We start from the raw sequence: 22,312 nt of genomic DNA, 5'->3' as shown, positions 1-22,312 counted from the left end.
TTGACATGAATATCAATTATATGGTCATTTCTATCAATTTTCTGTTTACAAAACTTTTAATTTTTCGAAAAACTAAGGATTTTCTTACGCCCAGGAGTAGATTACCTTAACCGTATTTGGCACAACTTTTAGGAATTTTTGGGTCCTCAATGCTCTTCAACTTTGTATTTGTTTGGCACTTTAACTGTTTTGATCTGAGCGTCACTGATGAGTCTTTATGTAGACGAAACGCGCGTCTGGCGTATTAAATTATAATCCTGGTACCTTTGATAACTATTTACACCACTGGGTCGATGCCACTGCTGGTGGACGTTTCGTCCCCGAGGGTATCACCAGCCCAGTAGTCAGCACTTCGGTGTTGACATGAATATCAATTATATGGTCATTTCTATAAATTTTCTGTTTACAAAACTTTTAATTTTTCGAAAAACTAAGGATTTTCTTACGCCCAGGAGTAGATTACCTTAACCGTATTTGGCACAACTTTTAGGAATTTTTGGGTCCTCAATGCTCTTCAACTTTGTATTTGTTTGGCATTTTAACTGTTTTGATCTGAGCGTCACTGATGAGTCTTTATGTAGACGAAACGCGCGTCTGGCGTATTAAATAATAATCCTGGTACCTTTGATAACTATTTACACCACTGGGTCGATGCCACTGCTGGTGGACGTTTCGTCCCCGAGGGTATCACCAGCCCAGTAGTCAGCACTTCGGTGTTGACATGAATATCAAATATATGGTCATTTCTATCAATTTTCTGTTTACAAAACTTTTAATTTTTCGAAAAACTAAGGATTTTCTTACGCCCAGGAGTAGATTACCTTAACCGTATTTGGCACAACTTTTAGGAATTTTTGGGTCCTCAATGCTTTTCAACTTTGTATTTGTTTGGCACTTTAACTGTTTTGATCTGAGCGTCACTGATGAGTCTTTATGTAGACGAAACGCGCGTCTGGCGTATTAAATTATAATCCTGGTACCTTTGATAACTATTTACACCACTGGGTCGATGCCACTGCTGGTGGACGTTTCGTCCCCGAGGGTATCACCAGCCCAGTAGTCAGCACTTCGGTGTTGACATGAATATCAATTATATGGTCATTTCTATAAATTTTCTGTTTACAAAACTTTTAATTTTTCGAAAAACTAAGGATTTTCTTACGCCCAGGAGTAGATCACCTTAACCGTATTTGGCACAACTTTTAGGAATTTTTGGGTCCTCAATGCTCTTCAACTTTGTATTTGTTTGGCATTTTAACTGTTTTGATCTGAGCGTCACTGATGAGTCTTTATGTAGACGAAACGCGCGTCTGGCGTATTAAATTATAATCCTGGTACCTTTGATAACTATTTATGTCATGATTTACTCCAGCTCAAAATAGAATTTAGAATTAAATTATAAGAAATAACTAATATTTTTTCTGTCTACAAAGATATAACATCAATAAATTCACAAAATAGTCATCAAATAGAAAGTTTATCCGACTCGTCTACATCCGAGTTGTCATCACTACTGTCAGCCTTAGGTGGAGCCAAAGTCTCATCCATGTCAATAAAATCGCTACTTTTGTATACATCGTCGACGTCGTCGTCTTCAAAGGTTTTGTTATGGTCCAAGTCACCTTTATCATTATTCTGATAACTAGGAACTCTTTTAGGTGGAACGTAGATGTGTTGCAATATCTTTTTGTCTGGCCAGCTCATCATTTCAAATGCTCTGAGAACCCATTTGTTGTGATCGTTATTTAGTTTATGAGTTCGTTTGTATTTGCATGATTCTTCACATTTTCCGAATTTATATGCACCACACAAATGTAATTTGACACATTTTTTCTTACCAACTTTGCATTTTTCATGAAAATTATAGTCCCGACAGATGGATGGAAAATGATTATTAAGGACCCTTTTAATTTGGTTTTCGCTAAAATTCTCTAACCCAAATCGTACTATGAGTCGACTATTGTGCTGATTTGTAAAATCATGAGCTAGACTGCAACCTTTAAAATTGCAATATATGTTTCTGACAAACCGACGACAAACGTGTAAGAAGTTACAGTTGACATTATTACATTTACCAGGAACATGAGGATTATTATAACTATAACAAATGTCAGCGGTCTTTACATATGGTAATATGTATTCTATCTTTTCACCATGTTTGAAAATATGAAAATGCATCCAATGCTTTTCAAACCACCTTGGAATATCAGCAGAAGAGGGGAAAAGGTTACATTGTAATAAAAAATCTTCGAATGTGCAGCCATTTTCAAAGGTTGTGATAACAAAGTCAAAAATGTCGTTTGCGTTGACACCTTCAATGTTGTAGGTATCCGTTCCACTTGATTTTTTTGCTATGGCGTTCAAAACACCTTTTTTCTTTTTTCTACGTTGTTGTTTGGGCCTGCTTTCTGTTTCGTCAACTGAAGTTTGGATTTCTGCAAGTAAAAAGCAAAAAATACACTTTACCGTGATTTGATAACATTGGTTTTTGTCGAGCCTATGGAGCTAACTTCTGAAAAAGGTTTATATTTTTAAAGCTAGAAGACCTGGCTGCTTCATACTTTGTATATTAATGCCTTACGTTACGAAGTTTCCGTCTGTCATATGTCCATTGTCCGTGGCCCCATTTTCATGGTTCATTGACTACTTGAAAAAAAAACTTAAGATTTTTTGTAATGTTTATTCTTTTCTTATTATGAGTAATATGATATTATTTTTAGTATGGTCATACCTCACAAGGTTCTCATGTCCGTCAGACAGTTTTCATTTTCCCAAGGTTAAGGTTAAGTTTTAGTTGTCAATTCCATATATCAGATACTATAAGTAATATGTCTACTATAGTTGGTATAAGGAATGATTGTAGGGTGTATATGTCCAACTGGAAAGTGCCATCTCTGATGACCTCATTTTCATGGTCCAATGGTCAAAGTTAAGTTTTTGAGTTTTACTGTTTGTTTCTAATACTATATACAATATGTCTTCTATATTTGGTGTATGGAAATAGTTTATGATGTACATGTCAGTGTAGCAGGTTAATTTGACCTTGATCTCTTTTCATGTTTTGGTCTGTTTTTCTTTAACTATAATCACTAGAACAACTTTATTAATCATGTTAATTGTAAGTAAGGATTATAAGGTGTGTATGTCTTTCTGGCAGGTATCATTTGACCTTGACCTCATATTCATCGTTCAGTTGTCAATGTTTAGTTTTTCTTCTTCGGTTAAGACTGTTTCTTAGAAACTATAGGTCATCCATGATTGGTATATTGAATGATTGTAAGGTGTACATGTATTTTTCGTTTGGTTTATCTGACATTGACCCTTTTTTTTTTTATCATGTTAAGTTTATGTGTTACTTGTAATCAAATTTTATATTAAAGACAATCAGCATAACATCAATGGTTAGTAAAGAAGGCGAGACATTTCAGGGTATGCACTTTTGATTTTAATTGTGACAGTAGCATGCTTGAATAGAGATTAGAATAATGATGAATGAGATATATAAGAAACAATCATGTCATATGAGTAATTGTCCATACACAAATTTAAAGATGCTAAGCGTAAATGATTCTGTTTCACTGCAATAAATCTGGAAGACATTTGTGAATATTCAACAACTTTTATCCCGGAGTGAACCGGATTTACATTTACCCTGATCATTATTTATTACGAACTAAACTCGTTACCAAAATTTATGACGCATGAATGTTTTCAGAACAACAGAAATGTTTTCATTAACATCATGCAATATGAATGAACAAATTTTCCAGAGTACACTATGTGTTACGTTGACTTCCCTTGTCCCATCTGTTCATCAAATACATCTGTACCCACCAATTTAGTCAATGATTTTTTTTAGTCGAGAATGACTGAAGTTAACCCTACTTTGAATCAACGTTGTTGCTTAGACGTAAATTCAACGTTGATACATGTGCATCTGATGAAATCAAAACGAAAATGAGGAAGATAATAGATCAGTTGCTAGACAAGCTTACTTGGCGTCTGATTGATAGGATTAGTTAGGTTCGCGGTATGATTATTATCATCTGTCGTCGATTGTTCAGTTCCTTGCGCCTCACTAAATCCATCCTTGCGTTTTGTTTTAGAAATCCCTGTTCCTGAAAAAGAAACTGCAGTTATTTTTTGTGGTATGCATTGCATAAAATAAGTGTAGTGATCCATTAGTATGTTTAATACACATTAATTCATATTCGTTGATTTCATTATAATAACTTATCTTAAGCATAAGATACTTGCTAGTATCATATATACTGCAACGATTATAACTCTCAAATTCGACTTGAAACATGAAAAAAACGCATATCACAATTTTATAGTTTTTATTGGAAAAAAAACCAATGCATGCAATTTTATTTTACACACAACCATTGTACCCAAATATTGACATGACATCCGAAAGATTTCAGATGGCAATGGGATACTCTAATTATTGTGAATATCAACAGATACATATTCCATTTCAGATATCTGATTAATATTCTGAGCACATGTACTATCATCCGAATAGAGGTCACATTATAGATCGTATGCTTGTGTGTCAAAATGGTGTATCTTTCATTTAAAAAATGTATCAGCCAAGTTTTTGGGCTATTTTGGTAATATTGAACTTGTTCGATTGCTAATAACGAATTATTATTCATGAACAAACAAATGAATAAACTTTAATTTAAACTATTTATTTATAATTCAATTAGACTGTTGAAACCGAAGCTAATGTCACTGTTGTATACTAGTAATACCTAATAATGATAAAGAAAAAAAAAACACCACTTATACATACATAATTAAGTATATATTTGCAGAGTGAAGGGTGGGTAGTTTGAGGTATTTTGCATATTTATTATTATATCCTGTCCGATCCAACATATTTCTAAATACCGCACTATTCCTTTTTCCATATTCAATTGAGAAATATTTTGTCAAAATAATGATAATAATACTTTATTCCAAAAGCAAGTACAGCTTATAGGATATATATACAATTTTTTACATATTAATTATACAAGCACCATATCACATAAACTGGAAGATAATTATAACATGTACACTAAAGTCTTACAATAAAATGTTCTTGGTCGTTTACAAATGGTTCATACATTAACACAAAAAAAAGAAACAATCTGTATATTCGAGTCTGTATAGTGAACGATTGTTAATAGTTAAACAGGCAAACCAATATAAAGTCAAATAACAAAAATATTGAACTCAGTGGAAAAAAACGGAGAGTTTGTAATTAAAGTGCTAAATCAAAACCTCAAACACACAACAGAAAAGGATAACAGCTGTCATATTCCTGATTTGGTACAGGCATTTTCTTATGTAGACAATTGGGGATAAAACCTGGTTTCATAGTTTAACCTCTCTAAGTTCATATATAATAAGATTCAGTTTTATGTCTACAGTATCTTACCCATATTGAAGCGAGTCTAATAACAGCAATGATTTAAGAACGTCCATTTCAAATTATGTAAACCTAACAACAAGGATTAAAAGAAGTATGGTATCACATCAATTTTCTGAAAATCTTTATTTTCGGAAACGATTTTTAGAAAATAAATGTAATACGATACTTCTTTTAATCATTGTAGGCTCTGCATAAATATGTTAAAAGGGATAGACTTATATATAAAGTGTTTCGAACTCTATTGATAAAGCAAAACGGACACAATGTGATTATTTCTTTAACACGTAGTCATTGTGTATCTAGAACACCCCAAATATAACAAAACTATGTTTTTTTTAAAGTTCACCCTGTTACTAGAGAGCTGAAATAAATACACACATTTCCTTAAGAAGGCTTTTATTTAAAATTAAACATGTTTTTTTTTAACGTCAGTCGAATATTCTAACTCAATGAAACCATAAAAAGTAAAATAAAGTAAAGTAAAGAAAAATAACAATTAGATTTTCACTTGGAACAAGCATTTTTTTGGTAGAACATGGTAGATAAAAATTGTTTTTTTATAGCTAGCTAAATGTCTCATGTGTATGGCAGTCTCATAGAACTGCATTTCATAGACAGCAAAATTAAAGTGTAGACGTGGAGTCAATTCTTGATAAAAGCATGTGCTATTTTTGATGTAGAATGTTAATGAACAAAGTCTATAATCTTCCTACGAACAATTAAAAAAAAAGTGATTTTCTAAGAATCTCTTGTGAAATAATGGGTTAACATTCTTATTTACAGCTTATTTCCTAATGCATGTATAGCAAGACTTTGATTAGCTTGCTTGCTTTCTTTCTATTTTGTGCATTTGTAATTGGGATAACGTTCTATCAAAATTAATAAAATTCATTTAAAAATTAAGTTATGCAAATGATGTAGGTAACCATAAAGCAAAAATATCGAACGTCTTAACATTTTTGAAAAAAAGAAAGGCGAATCGACAATAAATAGTTAAAGGTAAGAAAAACAAAGACATACTGCTCTGAACAGGTAAATACGTTGAATAACATTTATATCAAAACATTTAATGATGTTACATGTACATACCGATAAAAGGTCAGGGTTTTAAACATGACATAATTTTAGTTTGTCATTTCTCAATGCACAGTTTTTAATGTATACAAATTCAAAATATCATTGATGTGAAAGAATGGACATTTTGTAAAACTATGATTTTTTCAACATTAGAAACCTTAAACTCATTTATTATCATGAACAAAAAATGATAGAAAAAGTATACAAGTATTTTAACAATGTTAAATTTAAGTAGACAAATAAAAAAGAAAAAAAGGAAATGGTTGCACTCAATCTAAAGTGTACAGATGCGTTGACAGGTTAATCGCGTCATGCTGTGCATACATAATCTCAATAAATTATTCGCAATACCAATCCACACTCATTCAATTCATCACTTATAAAGAAATATGAAACAATTAGAACTGCAGACAATTCGCTAGTGTGTTGAAACACATGCACAACATATGCCAACATTGCCTTATCGTGAGGACAGTCATTACAATGGGATTATACATATAGATAATACACAAATATAAGAAAATGTGGTATGAGTGCCATTGAGACAATTCTCCATCCAGGTCACAATTTATAAAAGTGAACTATTATAGGTCAAAGTACTCTCTTTAACACGAAGCCTTGGCTCGCACCAAACAGCAAGCTATAAAGGGTCCCAAAAATACTAGCCGTGTAAAATCATCCAACCAGGACAACCAACTGTCAAATCCATATAAAAATCGAGAAACGAGAAAAACCTATGAACCACATCAACAAACGACTACGTATACTATACATCAAAATCCTGACTTAGGACATGTGCAAACAATTGCAGCATTTTTAAACATTCCCATATAATACAACTATGTCAATTTCTTAGTTGCATTAAAAATTTAAATGCATATACTATAGTTGAACATTATGTTGTCTTCTTTCCGTGTACAAATGAACATCTTCAACTTACACTGCCAAACATTCTGTCTTTTGAAAATGGACAGCAGATTTTATTGTGGAGATAAACGCAAGTTCATAGAAAGTAAGATTAAAAATAAATATCAAGATACAAGAAGAGATTGGTCTTGATTTAATCGCATATAGAGAAAAACATCTTTTTTTCGAAGACAGGTGAGTTTTTGATTCAAGACTAAAAATACTGGATTATCCGCGAATGTAATATGATTTATACTTCTACTCTTAAAAAGGTTAATAAAATAACCCTCAGCATAGTTGCTGAGTAATATGACGTGTACTGCTAATACATCAAGTGTATACAGCATTATTTACATAAGCATTCCCCTCTTGGAAATTTTAGGTAGCTCCATATACTTACATGTATCAATTGAATAGCCGCATTCAATTAACAGCAGAGTATACAATAGGGTGTGCAAATCATATGTAAACGGAACTTTTTACTATTACTATATATAAAAATATTAATTTTCGCGAACCATTTAGGTCACGGAAATTCCAAAATATGGCATCAGTAAGGAGAGTTGTGCAAATAATGTGAATACACAGAACCCCCATCCAAATTATCTCTAGCCAAAAGTATTTATCTTTTTCTATTTTATATGTACTAACAATATTCAATTTTTCTATAATTTCGATTAAAACATTACAAAATCTGAGTAAAAATAGATCGATTGCCCCAAATAAACATTGTTTGATTGGTTGAAGTACTGTGGCGTCGTTGCTTAGCATAATAAGCCTCGATGTAAAGCACACGCTTCACAAGAATAAGGAGAGTTTTACAAATAATGTGAATACACAGATCCTCCATCCTATTTATATTTTGCTGGAAATGTTGCAGTGTTCATCATTTCTGTTTTGATTCTGCTCACAACATTCCATTTTTTCTACAATTTCGATTTAAATATGTGGAACCCGCAATAAAAATATATGGCCTCAATCACGTGGCCTCAATGGTTTAATAGCAACGCAAAAAAATCCATTAATCATGTTGTACTTTGTTACCAGTCGGAACTACTCGGCCTTTCTGGTTGCACGAAGTGAATAGCCGAGTAGTTCCGACTGACGATGTTACATAAGCCAAATCACACATACAGATCTTAGCGCTCAAATGTAATTCTTGGTGAAGTATACAGGTAACTTCGTTTACGAAAATTTATACACACTTTTTCATTAACATATTACCAGACTTTTGCATATATCAAAGATCTGTATATCCCATTTATCTCAATACTATCTCCGATGACAGAAATGTCAACTCGACCTATTCGTGTCGAAAGTGAAAATCGCATCTATTTGATGAAATAATTTCTTCTTCAACGGTTCATGCATTATTTTTGTATTATTTGATAACCAATCACATTCACGTTGCATGTTTGCATGAAAATGGTTATGTATTAGTGAATTGTAAGGGCGATGCAACATGCGAGGTCAGTGCTCGATCACGTGACATTATTATTTGTAAACAAACATGCTCCCCGTGTAACACGTGTCTGAATTATCCTTTCAAAGTGTTATGAATCTTTCAATCACTATTTTATGATATATTTCTTTTTGTTTTTAGGTCTGCATATCAGTATCGTCCAAGTGAATTAGTAATAGTTCTGAGTTGTTTTTTTTTTCTTCATAGAATTAGAAGGTAAGTCTGCATAAGTTATATTTAACTTAAGTCTAAAAAGATAACTCCACTTTCCCTCTGTATTTAAAACCACATACTAATTTAAACAGCATTTGCTCCCCTTGAACACTAATTTGCCCCTTCCCCGTCATTTCCCTTTAAATTTGCGCAAAAGTCATACTTTTAGTCCATTTACATTAATGGCCTATTTGTGATTTTACCATCTTAACTGCAATTTTCATATTGAACACATTTGACCATTCAGTATGAGTTCCCACGTTTTTTGTCTTATATGAAGGATGTTAACTTTTTAGGTCATGTTTTCCTAAACACCTTATTGCTATTTGGTTTGAGAACACAATTAATTTGTAGTGCATTTCTTTTAGAACATATATGAAAATTAAAAATCAAAAGATCAGTGTAAGATAAAAAACTTAATTCAAATAGTTTGGGGGTTGAACTGCTGCAAAATTTGGTTATCTGACATTGATTTTTATACATATCCATATGGGTCAATCAGTTTTTCCCAAATTAAGTTAAGAAGGGGGTAGGGGGTCAGTGAAAAAACTATGTGAATTAAGTTTTTTATCCTTCATTGAACTTTTGGTGTCGTCCTTAATTAGTTAAAACAGGTCTCATAAAAAAGTATTGTGCATCAGTGTAAATTTCATGAATTCTTAAATCACATGTATATAAATCATGGACTATAATTCTTTATAGCAATATCTGTTAGCCATTTAGGGGTCTTTTGCATTTAAAGTTCAGATTAAGTGGGTTCATTTTGCGAAAAATGACCTCAATATAAAGGACAATATATATATAGACAATATATAGACTCAAAAAATGGTATATCAAACAGAAGACAAAAAAGGGAAAATATAGTGAATTTTGGAGAATTTCTATTATTAAATGTACATGCATTTGAAATATTTAAGATCTATGGTGACCTAGCTACCAGTTTAGAAAACAGTGATTTAAATGCTAGTCTATTAGAGGGATATTTCATTTTCATTGGAAGTAGATATAGAATCTTATTTTATCATGAAGTCCAATTTGAAAATGACTTTGGGGGACGGTTGGGATCCCGCTAACATGTTTAACCCCGCCACATTATTTATGTATGTGCCTGTCCCAAGTAAGAAGCCTGTAATTCAGTGGTTGTCGTTTGTTTATGTGTTACATATTTTTTTTTACATATATAAGGCCGTTAGTTTTCTAGCTTGAATTGTTTTACATTGTCTTATCGGGGCCTTTTATAGCTGACTATATATGTGGTTTGGGTTTTGCTCATTGTTGAAGGCCGTAGGGTGACCTATAATTGTTAATGTTTGTGTCATTTTGGTCTTTTGTGGATAGTTGTCTCATTGGCAATCATACCTCATCTTCTTTTTTATATTTGGGAATGAAGATGTAGTAAAGGCTGAATGCCAGTTTTAGTCTTATATATGTTCTTTAGTCTTACATGTATATAATTACATATATGTATGTGTACATATATCACTGATATAGTGGCAATGATAAATAGACACTGACAAGTCTTCAATGGTGGATCCAGAACTTTTCAGGGGGGGAGGGGGGAGGGGCAGTCATGCTTCAGTGAGTGATTCCCTATATAATCAACCAAATTTTTCCCATAAAAAGGGGGGGCCCTGGATCCACCTATGGTCTTACAGTAGATAACATTTTATAGTTATGAATATTTTGTCAGTTGACTAAAACTAGATGGAGGTGTGTGTTCTTATTTCCAACAGAAGGACACTAAACCTATATCAATATGTGCATGAAGCAAATTGATAGTTGCTAGATACTGAATGATTATACCACAAGAAAGTTTTAACCTGTGCATATATATACTTAAAATACGATAAAAAAATCATGTCTTTTTCAGGGCTTCTGAATTCAACCATGTAGTATGGAATGTTCTTGAGATATGGTTTTGGTCGATGGATGATCACAAAGGACCTGTAGTACAAAGTATATCACTGGATTTAGCTCTTTGTCTAAGTGTATTATTAAATTACTTTGCTTTGAGCTCAGTTCATTGTTATGCAATTCTTTCTTTGTAAAATAAAGATTTGACAGACAACTCTCATGTACAAGGATTTGTCAAAGTAGTATCACCTCTTATGTACAATGTAAGTATTAGGGAGATAAAAGCATTCTATTTTAATTTGAACCAAACATATTATGTTTGTTAAATTATGTTAAAAAAATGATAAGCTCTATCTAGGCTTTTCGATTTCTTAAACTATATTTCATTGTTCATGCTTGAAATTTTTATACAACCACAGAAATTTTTGCGGTCCTAAATAGGTATCCTGTCGTCGTCGTCCGAAGACAGATGGTTTCCATATAATAACTTAACTATAAGCAAAAAGAAATAAATAAAATTATAACACAATGTTTTTAACCACAAAAGGAAGCTTGGGATTGATTTTGGGGGTTATAGTCCATAAGGTTTAGGTTCCAAAGGTGCCCAAAACAAGCATTAATTTAGTGTCAGTACAAAAAGTTGTGTACAACATGTACAAGTATTTCAATTGCTCTGAAATTGTACCATAATGTTTAATACCATAAGTAGAAGGTTGGGATATATTTTAAGGGTTATTGGGGCAAACAGTCGAGGAATTGAGGGCCAAAAACAAGCATGTTTGTAGAGTCGAGACCACAAATTGTCCAGAATGGTTGTTGAATTACCTAAAACCAATGCTTTATGAAATCTATTTTGAAAATTAGAGTTGTCTTTCTCTGTCCAGAATAGTAGTTTAATCAACTTAAATTAATGCTTTATACAATATACAATGCAAAATTCACTTTACTACCAACTGATAAATTAAAGCAGTCTTTAATAACCATTCAGTGATTACAAGCACTTTGATTATCATTCTAGGGTTATGCCCTTTTACAAATGGAAACATTGAAGAATTATTTAGTCTTAACTTAAGTTTGTTTTAACTAAATCTAGTGAACCATACCAATAGTAAGCAAATACATATGAAAAAGATGTGGTATGCTTTCCAATGAGACAGTTCTCCACAAGAGACCAAATGACACAGAAGTTAACAACTATAGGACATAAACAATAAGCAAAGCCAATACCGCATAATCAGCTATAAAAGGCACCGAAATGACAATATAAAACAATTCAAACGAGAAAACTAATGGCCTTATTTATGTTAAAAAAAAATAAACAAAAAACTTATATGTAACACATTAATAAACGACAATCACCGAGTTACAGACTCCTTATATCATGTTCTCAAATCTAGATATCATCTCCCATATAGAAAAAAAACGTGTGAGAAAAATAATCTATTATGTGTTGCTCTCCTAGATACAAAATGTATCCAAAATCAAAGATGTAGAACATATTCTATCATAATCATTCGGTAACTAGTGTTATTACTGTCTCCTCTATGCCTGTCTTGAACATAAAAAAAAATTTTAAATAAATAACAGTTCTTAGACTAATGCTCAGGTTGGTTGTCACCGTGCAACACAGTTAATAATATAAAAAAGATGGTGTGGTATGATTGCAAATGAGACAACTATCCAAAAAAGACCAAAATGACACAAACATTAACAATTATAGGTCACCGTACGGCCTTCAACAATGAGCAAAGCCCATACCGCATATATAGTCAACTATAAAAGGCCCCGATAAGACAATGTAAAACAATTCAAGCGAGAAAACTAATGGCCTCATTTATGTAAAAAAATGAACGAAAAACAAATATGTAACACATAAACAAACGACAACCACTGAATTACAGGCTCCTGACTTGGGACAGGCACATACAAAAATAATGTGGCAGGGTTAATCATGTTAGTGGGATCCCAATCCTCCCCCTAACCTGGGGCAGTGGTATAACAGTACAACATAAGAACAAACTATAAAAATCAGTTAAAAAAGGCTTAACTCATCAGATAGACAAAAAAATAACACCATAAAGGAAAAACATAGTAGAACTCCTTTTGTCATAAGACACTGTCAAACATCCAAACATACTATCCACACTCATCTGTGTCCACACTTGTTTTAACTGATAATATTTCTAATATTCATTTTGAAATTAGACGTTCGTAAAATAACAAATCCATGGAAACAATAAAAAATAATCAAATTCAGATGGAGAAGAGGACGAAGTTAGAGTGAGAACATTCTTCGTTGTGTGTATGGAAGGCTCGAGATAAAAGGAATGATCCAGGCTGAGTTTTGTTCAAATGTATATTTTCGTTAAAAAAAAATGTTTTCATTGATGAATCGTATTAATTATCAATCTTGATCTTAGAAAAAAATCTATTTGCATTTTTTTTTATATATACATGTATTTATAGCTGAAACACGATGTGTCCCGAGAACACCGTTTACTGACAGTATATTATTTAATGATGTATAATATTTTTCAATATTAGCGTTAAAGAGAACCGTTACATCGACAGGTCGCATGTTAGTACTTAAGTCATGCACAGATTATAACCCCAAACAGCCTGCCAAATCAGGTCAATTCAATCATGTGCATTGTATTGTTTTGTGCAAATAGATCAAAGAAAACTAGCGTAAATGCGTTTTACATTTTTTCGTTATTTCAACTGACAGATTACATTATTGGGAATACAAAAGACTGACGATATCTATTACCGTTAATTTTGATTATTATGGGAAGTTTTTATCTATACCTTTAACAGAAAATATATTTAGATGACATACATAAATAAAGCAACATAATGGGATTACTTGAAGGTTTCTTTAATCTCAAGCTCTCAGTATGTTTTCATGTTTGATACAATCAAAGAGATGGTTAGCGCTAACGGAAAAGGTCTTTGTTTTCTTCTTATATCAGAACTCTACCTAACCAAAGTTATTGAATTGCACGTGCTCGCCATTCAAGCATGCTTGATATTGATAATTCAATATGAATAAGAATATGACCCCAATTTCCGAACAAATAAGATCAACTCGGTCTGTGTTTGTTTTATTATGGTGAAGTGTACATGCAGAATTAAAACAAAACCTTATTCAATTTGATATGATATTTTTTGAAAAAAATGGCATTAGTATTGCGCATATACATAAATGAATTATTATATACGGGTTACGAAGGTTGGCTAATGGGTCTACATTAATGGTTAAAACATAGACATTTAACAAGTCCAACCCTTACGTTGCCTTGGTTACCTTGCGCCTCTTGGGATAATGTATCTAAGAACGAGGACTACTGCCCCCATAATCTACAGTCGTAAACGTAAATGTTTGTATCACAAAATATCGCGGAAAAATACCCAAATGAGGTTATTAGACGACTTCAATCAGAAAATATATAAACAGACAAATAGCCATATATATTCCAGAAAAAGGCAAACAAAATCTTTTTCAAGCCTAAAATATTCCGTATTGTCCAACAAATCCACGTCTACGGACTTGAATCTTTTTCCATTTATTTGTACTGTATTTAGTATTATACACTGCAATAAAAGTGCGAGGTTTGGATAGCCATAAAACCAAGTTCGACCAACCAGTTTTTCTTAAATATGCCCTGTACCATAGTCAGGAAAATGGCAGTTGTTATATCATAGTTCTTTTCTGTGTGTGTTGTATTGCCGTTTGGTTTTTTTGTTGCACTTCAGTGTTATGAGTTTCTCTCAGATTTTGTTTGTAACCTGGATTTGTTTTCTCTCAATCGTATTATTACTTTCGAACAGCGTTATACTACTGTTGCTTTATTTACGTCCGTTGAACGTTTCACGGGATAAAGTAACATTTAATAAAGAACAGGAAATTAACAAACAAATGCAAAATGTTTTTTAGTTAAGTTTCAAGGAAAATTAAAAACGAAAAGTCCCTTATCAAATTGGAAAACTAAAAGCTCAAACACAGCAAACGAATATTCCAGACTTAAGTCATGAGGGTTGATAGCCAAATACATTTTCATGACCAATATAACTATGAAATAAAATTGAGAATGGAAATGGGGAATGTGTCAAAGAGACAACAACCCGACCAAATAAAAAACAACAGCAGAAGGTCACCAACAGGTCTTCAATGTAGCGAGAAATTCCCGCACCCGGAGGCGTCCTTCAGCTGGCCCCTAAAAAATATATACTAGTTCAGTGATAATGAACGCCATACTAATTTCCAAATTGTACACAAGAAACTAATATAAAAATAATACAAGACTAACAAAGGCCAGAGGCTCCTGACTTGGGACAAGCGCAAAAATGCGGCGGGGTTAAACATGTTTGAGAGATCTCAACCCTCCCCTTATACCTCTAACCAATGTAGAAAAATAAACGCATAACAATACGCACATTAAAATTCAGTTCAAGAGAAGTCCGAGTCTGATGTCAGAAGATGTAACCAAAGAAAATAAACAAAATGACAATAATACATAAATAACAACAGACTACTAGCAGTTAACTGACATGCCAGCTCCAGACTTCAATTAAACTGACTGAAAGATTATGATTTCATCATATGAACCTCAGGCACAATCCTTCCCGTTAGGGGTTTAGTATCATACCATCATAACATATATGAGAAGAACATAACCCGTGTCATGCCAACAACTGTTTTTAGAATAAATGTCTTTAGTTCCGACGCAAAGACCTTATCAGTGACTCAATATTAACGCCAAAATATGCAATCTTTAATGACTTGACAACAGTATCGTAATTATATCCCTTCTTAATCAGTCTATTTAAAGGTTTTGTAAGTTTCTGAGGTGAATACTGACACCGTTGTGCTTTATAAAGAATATTTCCATAAAAAATTGGATGTGAAATACCTGAACGTATAAAAAGTCTGCATGTTGAGCTATATTTACGAATGATGTCTTTATACCGATGATAAAATTTAGTAAAAGTTTTGACTAGTTTGTGATATCGAAAACCCTGGTGTAATAATTTTTCAGTAATACATAAATTTCTCTCGTTAAAATCTTTAACATTGTTACAAACACGAGCGAATAGTACAAGTTGAGATATATAAACACCGTAAGATGGTGACAAGGGAACGTCACCATCTAAAAACGGATAATTAACGATAGGAAATGAAAAATCATCCCTTTTATCATAAATTTTAGTATTCAGCTTTCCGTTAGTGATATAGATATCAAGATCGAGGAAAGGGCAGTGGTCATTATTAGTATTAGCTTTATTTAAAGTAAGTTCAGCAGGATAAATTTCATTAATATACATACTGAAGTCGTCATTATTGAGAGCCAAAATATCATCCAAATATCTAAAAGTATTATTAAATTTGTTTATCAAATGTTGTTTTGATGGGTCTTTGCTTATTTTTGTCATAAATTGTAACTCATAACAATACAAAAAGAGGTCCGCAATAAGTGGTGCACAGTTAGTTCCCATTGGAATTCCGATAATCTGACGATATACGGAATCCCCAAAGCGAACAAAAATGTTATCTAAGAAAAATTCAAGGGCATATATAGTAAAAAAGCATGTCCAATTAACATAGTTTTTTTGTTTATTGCTACTAAAAAATGACCTAAAAGAGTTTGAACATATATATTCACATTCTGATTTTTTGAATGCCCATTTAATTAGGTGTGTGAATTTTTTCTTAATGAGAATGTGAGGCAATGTGGTATACAGGGTAGAAAATCAAAACTTTGAACAGATTCAAAATCACCAATATGAGCATGCAATTTATCAAGTACTTCCAACGAGTTCTTCACACTCCAAAAGTAATTTATTCCACTATTTTCGAAGGCCTTATTTGAACAATTTATTATAAGGTTTTTAATTGTACCAAGTGTGCTGGTAAGAAGAATAGACAATTTAGTAGTTGAACAATGGCTTGAAGACGAAATAAATCTATATTTGTAAGGGGTTTTGTGTAGCTTTGGAAACCAATACATAGTTGGGACTTTCATTGTATTTGGCTCTGCTTGTAAAGCGGTGGCTAAAAGTTTATGTTTGTTACAGATTTCGTTTTCTGAAAATGGAGTCAGTTGGAATGTTGGTGAATTGGTGATTTCCTTTTTCAGAACCTCAATGTAAAATTTACGTCAAACAATAATAATATTATTAGCAGCTTTATCGGCCGGGACAAAAACAAATTCCTTGGCTAGTTCTTTTAGTTTATGTTTGATACGAGAAATAGGTTTATTGTGGTTATTGTTAATAGTAAAATGTTCTTTAAAATGTTGAATACGTAAATCAACTATCTTCATTACTGAATTAAAAAAAGAGTCCAAAGATTGTTTGTCAGCTTTTTCCCGTTTTATCCATTTCATACAGTAAGTATGGAGTGAGTCGTGGATGATATTACGACACTCATTCCAATTAATAATTGACGGGGGACGATATTTAGGTCCTTTACTGAGGAATGATTTAAACTCTCGGTCTTGAACGATGTTAAGATCTCCTGTTATAACATGGGAAATGGGTCCATACATATATGCGGAATTACTGCAATTACATGAAGTAGGTGTATTTTCACTGATATTAACATCTTTACACAATTGACTATAATTAAACAAATTTCCGGGTAGATTTCTTGTAAATATAACAAATAAGAGGTAGCTCAGTATTGTCAAAATAACCAGGAATTTGTTCTTTAACAGAATAATCGTTAAATATACCGGCAATATTTACAAAATCAAAGCCTTTATTGACATACTTAATTTTAATAAAATGTTTTTTATGATCTTCAGGGCGATCAATTTGGGGAAATAATTTAGAATATCAATATGCCATAATAATTTGAACAATTTCATATTTAGGACTGCTATATGAAATTGTGTTGCAATCCTCCAAAATTTTATTTAACTTATTAATCGGTAACGAACAGAGTTTTGTTCACAGATAATGTCTGCCGTTGTTTTTTGAAATAGAAATTAGGTCCGAAATATTGGTATGATTGGCCCGAAATTTTCTTTGATTGCGATTTGTTCTACGACCGTGAGAACGGTTTTTACGAACAGTTTTAGAAACTATATCCAAAATGTTAACGGAATTGGTTCTAGATATATTTACAATTCCCATGATATTATCATTTAGACCGAGAGGGTAAACTGTCTGTATGTTTTAAAAGGGAGACGTGGAGTTTACGTCAACGACACAGCAACAGGACGACAAATACCAAAAGCCTTCTTGAGAACAGTAGAATTGTGCCTGTATAATATGTCATACCTATGATTATCCCACAAATAGAGGGTTGTAACTAATGTTATTGTTAGTACACATAATCCTTAATTGACAAAAAACAAAACAAAAAGAAAGTACAATAAAAAATAGTACCGATCGAATTTTGCAGTGACATAATTCAAGAACATAATTGACTAATGATCAAATCAATGACTTCAGGCGAACCTTGACCTAGGAAAGTAACACTAGACGTGTTCCTCCATTCGCGTCACAAAGCATTGATATTTCGGCAGATCATATGTATTTGAAGTCGTAGAGAGATAAAAATCTCAACGGCCTATCAATTCAATGTATTGTATTATAGAGTGTTGCAAAATTGTTCTTAGCCTACTAATTCGACTATTTTCTTTATTCTGACGAAGAGATTTAATAAGACAGAATACCAAAAATAATTAACTTTTTTTTATGACATTCTTTCATTAAAATTTAAACATTTAAAATCTCGGTTAAAGATCTGGTGGCTTCAATTATCTCACCAATAACGTTTTTTTAACTACACGAAATAAAAAATAATACTTTTTTGTTTATTTATTTGACATACTATTTCCGATCTAATTACAGAAATAGCTTAAGCCAGCCATTACCGGTTATTTATTTAAAAACGACGAATTGAAGTTACAGCATATCCAGAATATATGTTTTATCATAATATGGGTTTAAAGCTCATCTTAGAGATTATTTAGATTAAGAAAAGTTGTTTAGATAATAAAAACGCAATTAAAGTGACCGTTTTTGTTTGTATGAAATGTATGAATTCAGATGTTTAGAAATAAATAATATGATTGTGCATGCTGATATTACAAACTTATAAATTAGGAAGATTTATTACTTTTGTATGTCATTCTAAACTCCAATATTATGACAACTTCATCCATTATATTTTTTTTTATAAAAACAACTCCCCTATGAAAAAGAGGCAATGTCATTTAACCGATGTACAAGTTTCTGTAATCTATTTAACATATACAAATCAAGACTAAACAAAAAAAAATGGTGGAATCGCACACAGCCTTAATGAAGCAATACCGGGTACCTCGACAGAATAATAGAAATAGAGAGATACTGTTATTTGATATTGGAAGATTAAAATTTCATGGCTTTTTTCGACTTATTGTTTTGAATGTTCCTTTAGTATCCTTCGCCCTTCTGTTATGATGAGCATCTGTTCTATTGCATTGCGACCTTACTTTAAAAAGAGTAAAAAAAAATATTTTTTATTCAATACACTTTTATAGCAGGAGAAGAAGATACTCGGATATATGCGTTCACTAAATTATAATTAAAAATAACCTGGTCTAGTATTTTGCTGTTGCTTTTCTTGTAATTTTTTGTTATTCTTATTTTTTTTTGGATAAATTTATATATTTGTATCCTGTTTAATTGTTGAAAAATGTTCGTGTTTTAATTGGTATTTTCGTTATTTACTTTTTTATGTTTTTATTTTATGGTTACATAACAAAAGAAGTGTTTCGTTATTACGACTTCCATGCATTTCAGTGAAAGATTATTTGTAAAGCATTTGTAAAAAAATATTAAATATAAGCCATATCATATGCGATGTTGAATGAATAAGAATTAGTTCATGAATATTGTTTCTGGGCAAATTTTGATTGTTCTTACTTTGATGTAACTTTTGCTTTTCCACTGATCAAGTGGGTTGGATATTAAAAAATTATAGTTGAACCACGCTCCATGTTCATTTGACTGTCCCAAATCAGAGACTCGGTAGCTGTCTTTTGTTTGGCTTTATAAATATTTTGAGCGTCACTGATGAGTCTTAAGTACACGAAACGCGCGTCTGGCGTACTAAATTATAATCCTGGTACCTTCGATAACTATTTACACCACTGGGTCGATGCCACTGCTGGTGGACGTTTCGTCCCTGGGGGTATCACCAGACCAGTAGTCAACACTTCGGTGTTGACATGAATATCAATGATGTGGTCATTTCTATAAATTTCCTGTTTACAAAACTTTGAATTTTTCGAAAAATTAAGAATTTTCTTATCCCAGGCAAAGATGACCTTTACCGTATTTGGCACAACTTTTTTGTAATTTTGGATCCCCATTGCTCTTCAACTTTGTACTTGTAGATGTTATAAAATAATTATTGATAATCTAGACGACAACAAATAGAAGAGAAACGCAGTGTATGCAGTTGAAAAATCAGATTCTCGATTGTGAATTTGTACCAATTGAATAAACTACACCTCCATTTTTAGGAACAACCTAATAGAACTAATATCAATGACTGGTAACTTGTACAGGACAGGGTGAAAATGAATGGTCTGCAACACAAATTTCAGGAAAGATATATGTATACAATTGAATGAAAATTTACTTTCGTGCGGCAAAATAAATATGCGTAGCAAGATATGCTTATAAATGATCAATCAGGAAAAGTTCTTCTGACCCTTCCAGAATATCAAATAGCCGTGTACTTCACATTTTATATCTATACATTTTGATTCAAATGCATTAATTGCTTCGAAGCTCACACTTATAACAAAAATATTGAACTCCGTGGAAAATAAAAAAAACGGAGAGTTTGTAAACAAATTGCGGAATCAAAACCTCAAACACACAACAGAAAAGGATATCAACTGTCATATTCTTGATTTGGCACAGTCGTATTCTTAAGTAGACAATTGCGGATCAAATCGGATTTCATAGCTTAACCTCTCTAATGCATATATTATTCGATATAGTCTCAAGTGTATAACATCTTACCCATTTAAAAGTGAGTCCTATAACAGCAATGAATTAAGAACGTCAATTTTAAACTATGTAAACCTAGCAACAAGGATTTAAAGAAGTATCGTATTACATCAATTTTCCGAAAACCTTTATTTTCGGAAAACTGACGTAACACGATACTTCTATTTATACTTTTATGCTCTGCATAAATATGTTTAAAGGGATATAATTACAGTCATGTAAAGTGTTTTTTAACTCTATTGATGAAACACAATGGACACAGTGTGATTAGTATTATCTAATACGTGTAGTCATTAACGTCCAATGGTGTAGACATCTAAGTGTGGTAATCACGATGAGTGTATTTCAACTCGACTACAAGAGGTGGCATTAAAGATTTGAAAATAGTCAATGATGAAACATACCGATAAAAGGTCAGGTTTTAAACATGACATAAGTTTATTATTACTCAATGCTCGGTTTGTAATGCATACACATTCAGAATATCATTAATGTGAAATAATGGACATTTTGTAAAGGTATAAGTTTTTTCAACATGACATAAGGCTTCAGCATGATAAGTTTATTATTACTCATTGCTCGGTTTGTAATGCATTCACATTAATGTGAAATAGAGGACATTTTGTAAAGGTATAATTTTTTCAACATGACATACCTTCAACTCATTTATTATCATGAACCAAATATATAGTGAAAGAAATATTGTACAAGTAGTTAAACAATGTCAAATTCAACAGTTTAAGTAGACAAACAAAGATAACAAAACACAAAAACAAAAACAAATGAAATGATTGCACTCAATCCAAAATGTCCAGATGCGTTGACAGGTCAATCACGTCATGCTCAAGTCACAGTTTGTAAAAGTAAACCAATATAGGTCAAAGTACTGTCTTCAACACGAAACCTTGGCTCGCAACGAACAACAAGCTATACGGGGCCCAAAATATAACTAGCTGTGTAAAAACCTTTCAATGGAAAAACTAAAGGTCTTCTTCATATAAAAAAAAAATAGAAACGAGAAACACTTATGAAGAAACAAACGACAACTTCCATACATTATATTCCTGACTAAGGACAGATGCAAACAATTGAGCGGGTTTAAACATTTTAATGGTACCAACCCTTTACCCTTATCTCTGAAACAATAATGTTATATCATTACATAGAACAAAATGCCCATATGTTACAAATATGTCAATTCCTAAGTTGTATTAACAATTGGAACGCATATAAAGTTGAACTATACATTCTTTCATCTTCTTTTCGTTTATAAATGAACATTGTCTTCTTACAATTGTTCCTTTTTAAATTGTTATACGATGATGACTGATGTACCCATATTTTGACTATTATATTTA

The 22,312-nt window shown here is 32.1% G+C and overlaps 1 protein-coding gene across 1 annotated transcript; it reads right to left on the bottom strand.

Moving 5' to 3' along the window:
• Positions 1–1,356: 1,356 nt before the first annotated feature.
• LOC134693216 (uncharacterized) lies at positions 1,357–21,075 on the bottom strand. The gene is made up of 3 exons (XM_063553955.1): positions 20,967–21,075; positions 3,996–4,118; positions 1,357–2,435 (listed from the first exon to the last, which is right to left on the bottom strand). Exons 1-3 carry the CDS (start codon positions 20,968–20,970, stop codon positions 1,465–1,467), a joined length of 1,098 nt encoding a protein of 365 aa, XP_063410025.1. The 5' UTR covers positions 20,971–21,075; the 3' UTR covers positions 1,357–1,464.
• Positions 21,076–22,312: the final 1,237 nt, after the last annotated feature.

The sequence above is a fragment of the Mytilus trossulus genome, chromosome 12 (genome assembly GCF_036588685.1).
Source record: "Mytilus trossulus isolate FHL-02 chromosome 12, PNRI_Mtr1.1.1.hap1, whole genome shotgun sequence".
Lineage (NCBI taxonomy): Eukaryota > Metazoa > Mollusca > Bivalvia > Mytilida > Mytilidae > Mytilus > Mytilus trossulus.
Note: the sequence above shows the minus strand (reverse complement) of the source record. Positions and strands in the feature narration are given on the sequence as shown.

Excerpts from the sequence above, each read along its gene's own strand:
- LOC134693216 (XM_063553955.1), bottom strand. Across the intron at positions 2,436-3,995 it reads TCCTATCAATCAGACGCCAA|AAATCCAAACTTCAGTTGAC; the intron begins GTAAGCTTGTCT and ends TTTTACTTGCAG.